Source organism: Nicotiana attenuata, unplaced genomic scaffold, assembly GCF_001879085.1.
Source record: "Nicotiana attenuata strain UT unplaced genomic scaffold, NIATTr2, whole genome shotgun sequence".
Lineage (NCBI taxonomy): Eukaryota > Viridiplantae > Streptophyta > Magnoliopsida > Solanales > Solanaceae > Nicotiana > Nicotiana attenuata.
Genome location: NW_017670581.1, coordinates 9829 through 13641, shown reverse-complemented (window position 1 = coordinate 13641; position 3813 = coordinate 9829). Strand labels below are relative to the sequence as shown.

General features: G+C 46.7%; 1 protein-coding gene across 1 annotated transcript; it reads left to right on the top strand.

Moving 5' to 3' along the window:
- The first annotated feature begins 1769 nt into the window (after positions 1 to 1769).
- LOC109241200 lies at positions 1770 to 3510 on the top strand. The gene is made up of 2 exons (XM_019407914.1): positions 1770 to 2657; positions 2746 to 3510. The coding sequence occupies exons 1-2, from the start codon at positions 1770 to 1772 to the stop codon at positions 3508 to 3510; spliced, it is 1653 nt and encodes a 550-aa protein (XP_019263459.1).
- Positions 3511 to 3813: the final 303 nt, after the last annotated feature.

Below are 3813 nucleotides of genomic sequence, written 5' to 3'. Positions count from 1 at the left end.
ATGAAATTTATTAACACAAAAGATGCATTTAGGATCTTTTTACGACTTATAATTAACTATGTGGCGATGATTAATTGTACGTAATGTATAAAATTCACCTAGAAAAATATTGTACAATTAATAGTAAGACCTAATGTGGCAGCCCGTTTCACTAAGCTCGTGATATGCGTTAGATTCGGAGAAGAGCCGGACCACAAGGGTCTATTGTACGCAACCTTACCCTACATTTCTGCAACAGGTTGTTTCAACGGCTCGAACTCGTGATCTCCTGGACACAAGGCAACAATTTTATCAGTTACGCCAAGGCTCCTCCTCAATAATAAGACATAATATTGCTAAAAATGTAATAAAACAAAAAAATTCAATCCATAAGTTATGGCAATAAATATATCTCCACTTTTGTATTCTGCTGATATATATAAAGTTTTAAGTATCCAATTTAAATTCTGCTTCTTTGATCTCATTTTTTCAAATGATACATCTTTTATTATTTGAGTCATGCAATTTCACCTTTATAATACCATTCCATATAATATTTTTTATTCAATATAAAAGGAAATATAAATATTTTATGACAAATAAAGTAACACATATATATATATATATATATATATATATATATATATATATATATATATATCTGAATACAAACGGTCTAATTCTAACGGTAAGCTTCGCCGGTGAACTTCGCCAGCACCGGCACCGGCGTGGATGGGTAAGCCAGGTAAGCACACCCCTCTCTCTCTCCCCCCTCTCTCTATCTCTCTATCTCTCCCTCCGCATTTCTCCTTTTCTTCCCCCTCTCTTTCTGCCCCCTTCTTAACCCTAGCAGGGACTAGGCCGGCGATCGACGCTACACCGGCGCCGCTCCTTTTTTCCGGCTTCAACCCCAACCCCCTTCTCTGTGCTTCCCCTTCTCCTTTATACTTCATTTTCGTCGCCCTTCTTCTTTTCCCGGCGTCGCTTCACTGTTACAGGGTTCGTCATTGTTTTCCGGCGAGTCAAGCCAGCAGCAGATCTGTGTGTCACTGGTGGTAACGGTGACAGTCCAGCACTTGTCTCTTTTCTCGGTTCCGTTGTGTGTTTGTGTGTTTTCCAGGTTGCACTTTGTTGGACGTCAGGGTTCGTGTGTTTTACAGGGTCCGTCATTTTTTCCGACGAGTCGGGCCAGCAGCAGATTTGGTGTACAAGCAAACCAATAGATCGTTCCCGTTGGGAGGTGTATGAGCAAACGCAACAGAGCAGGCAGGCTGGTTGGTAGTCCCAAGGGCTGGACGTCGGGTCCCACAACACCGGGAGTATAGCAAGTCGAAATTTCAGGTTCTATCCGCGGGAATTGGTACCTCCCGTCACCTATTTGTTTAAGTTAACTTGTTGCTGTAGTAGTTTAGGACATTTGTCACCTTCTAGTTTATACCTTTGCTTGTTTGTAGTTGCATTTTTGTCTAGACCACCGTAGGAATAGCGGTTGCGGTTTGTAATGACAGAGTAGGGTCATGTCCTCGGGGTGGCCGGGGTGGACGGGTGGTGGGACGGGGGTAGGACACGGGTCATGGGGTGGGACAGGGCCCAGAGGGGGTAAACGCAACAAGGGAGCCTGTAGGTTGAGGATTGGATCGTGGAATATAGGGACGTTAACAGGTAAGTCTATAGAGCTAGCGAAGATTCTCCAGAAGAGGAATGTCAATATAGCTTGTGTTCAGGAGACCAGGTGGGTAGGATCGAAGGCGAGGAATGTAGACGGGTGAAAATTGTGGTACTCCGGACGCATGAAGGGCAAGAACGGAGTGGGTATTTTGGTGGACAGGGAGCTTAGGGAGTCAGTGGTTGAGGTTAGGAGGGTGAATGACAGATTGATGGCGATTAAGTTAGTAGTTAGAGGGAGCACTCTGAATGTCGTTAGCGCGCACGCGCCGCAAGCGGGCTTGGTCGAGGAGGTTAAGAGGAGCTTCTGGGAGGGGTTGGATGAGGTGGTGCAGGGTATTCCGTCAACGGAGAAATTATTTATAGGAGGGGATTTCAATGGTCATATTGGGTCGTCGGCTGGGGGTTATGGCGAGGTGCACGGTGGCTTCGGCTTTAGGGATAGGAACGTAGGTGGTACTTCTCTATTGGATTTCGCTAGGGATTTTGAGTTGGTGATTGCGAACTCTAGTTTCCCGAAGAGGGAGGAGCATTTGGTTACCTTCCGGAGTATGGTGGCTAAGACCCAGATTGATTATATCCTCCTCAGGAGGTGTGATAGGGGGGTGTGCGAGGATTGTAAGGTGATCCCGAGTGAGACCCTCGCGACTCAACATAGGCTCCTGGTGATGGACGTTGGTATCGTGATAAAGAGGAAGAAGAGGTTTGTACGGGGTCAATCGAGGATCAAGTGGGGTGCTTTGGCTAAGGATACTGTGCATGAGTTGGAGGGGCGGCTGTTGGCTATGGGTGCCTGGAAGAGTAGTAGGGATGCTAGCGCTATGTGGACGGCGACGACGAACTGTATTAGGGAGGCGGCAAGAGAGGTGTTAGGGGTATTGAAGGGCTACTATGGCGGGCATCGAGGCGACTGGTGGTGGAATGATGTGGTCCAAGGTAAAGTGGAAGCAAAGAAAATGGCGTACCTTGCATTAGTGGAGAGTACCGATGAGGAGCAGAGGAGAACGAACAGAGTGAGGTATAAGAAAGCTAGGAAGGAGGCAAAATTAGCGGTCACAGAGGCTAAGACTGTTGCGTTTGATCAGTTGTATGAGGAACTAGGGGGCAAAGGTGGGGAAGAAGCTATTTCGGCTGGCTAAAGCGAGAGAGAGGAAGGCTCGTGACCTGGATCAAGTGAGGTGCATCAAAGACGAGAAAGGTAGAGTATTGACGGAAGACTCCCAGATTAAGCATAGATGGCAGGCGTACTTTCATAAACTTCTGAATAATGAGGGGAGCGGTAGCACCGTGCTAGGGGAGTTGGGACACTCCGAGAGTCACCGTGACTTTGGGTACTGTAGGCGTATCAAGGTTGAGAAGGTAGTGAAAGCTATGGGTAAGATGAGTCGGGGCAAAGCGACAGGACCAGACGAGATTCCAGTAGAATTTTGGAGGTATGTGGGTAGAGCGGGCTTACAATGGCTGACTGGGTTGTTTAATGTTATTTTCAAGACGAAGAGGATGCCAGATGAGTGGAAATGTAGTTTGATGATTCCGCTGTTTAAGAACAAAGGTGATATCCAAAATTGTAACAATTATAGGGGCATCAAGTTGTTAAGTCATACCATGAAAGTTTGGGAGAGGGTGGTGGAAGGGAGGGTGAGGAGGGCGGTATCTATTTCTGAAAATCAGTTCGGATTCATGCTGGGACGTTCTACTACGGAAGCTATCCACCTTATAAGGAGGTTGGTGGAACAACACAGGGAGAGGAAGAGGGATTTGCACATGGTGTTTATTGACCTTGAAAAGGCGTATGACAGGGTCCTTAGGGACGTTCTTTGGCGATTCCTGGAAGTCAAAGGGGTGCCGGTAGCATACATTGAATAGATAAAGGATATGTTTGATGGAGCTAAGACTCGGGTCAGGACTGCGAGAGGTGACACCGAGCTTTTTTCGCTGATTATGGGGTTACACCAAGGATCTGCACTTAGCCCTTTCTTATTTGCTCTGACGATGGATGCCTTGACACACCATATTCAAGGGGAGGTGCCATGGTGTATGTTGTTCGCTGACGATATAGTTTTGATCGATGAGTCGCGTAACGGTGTTAATGAGAGATTGGAGGTGTGGAGGCAGGCTCTGGAGTCCAAAGGCTTCAAGTTGAGTAGGACCAAGACGAAATATGTGGAG

What these genes read in the sequence shown, in the direction of transcription:
- LOC109241200 (XM_019407914.1), top strand. Translation starts at nt 1,770, where the DNA reads ATGAAGGGCAAGAACGGAGTGGGTATTTTGGTGGACAGGGAGCTTAGG. An exon ending in AGCAGAGGAGAACGAACAGA is followed by an intron (nt 2,658 to 2,745) that starts GTGAGGTATAAG and finishes ATGAGGAACTAG; the next exon opens with GGGGCAAAGGTGGGGAAGAA.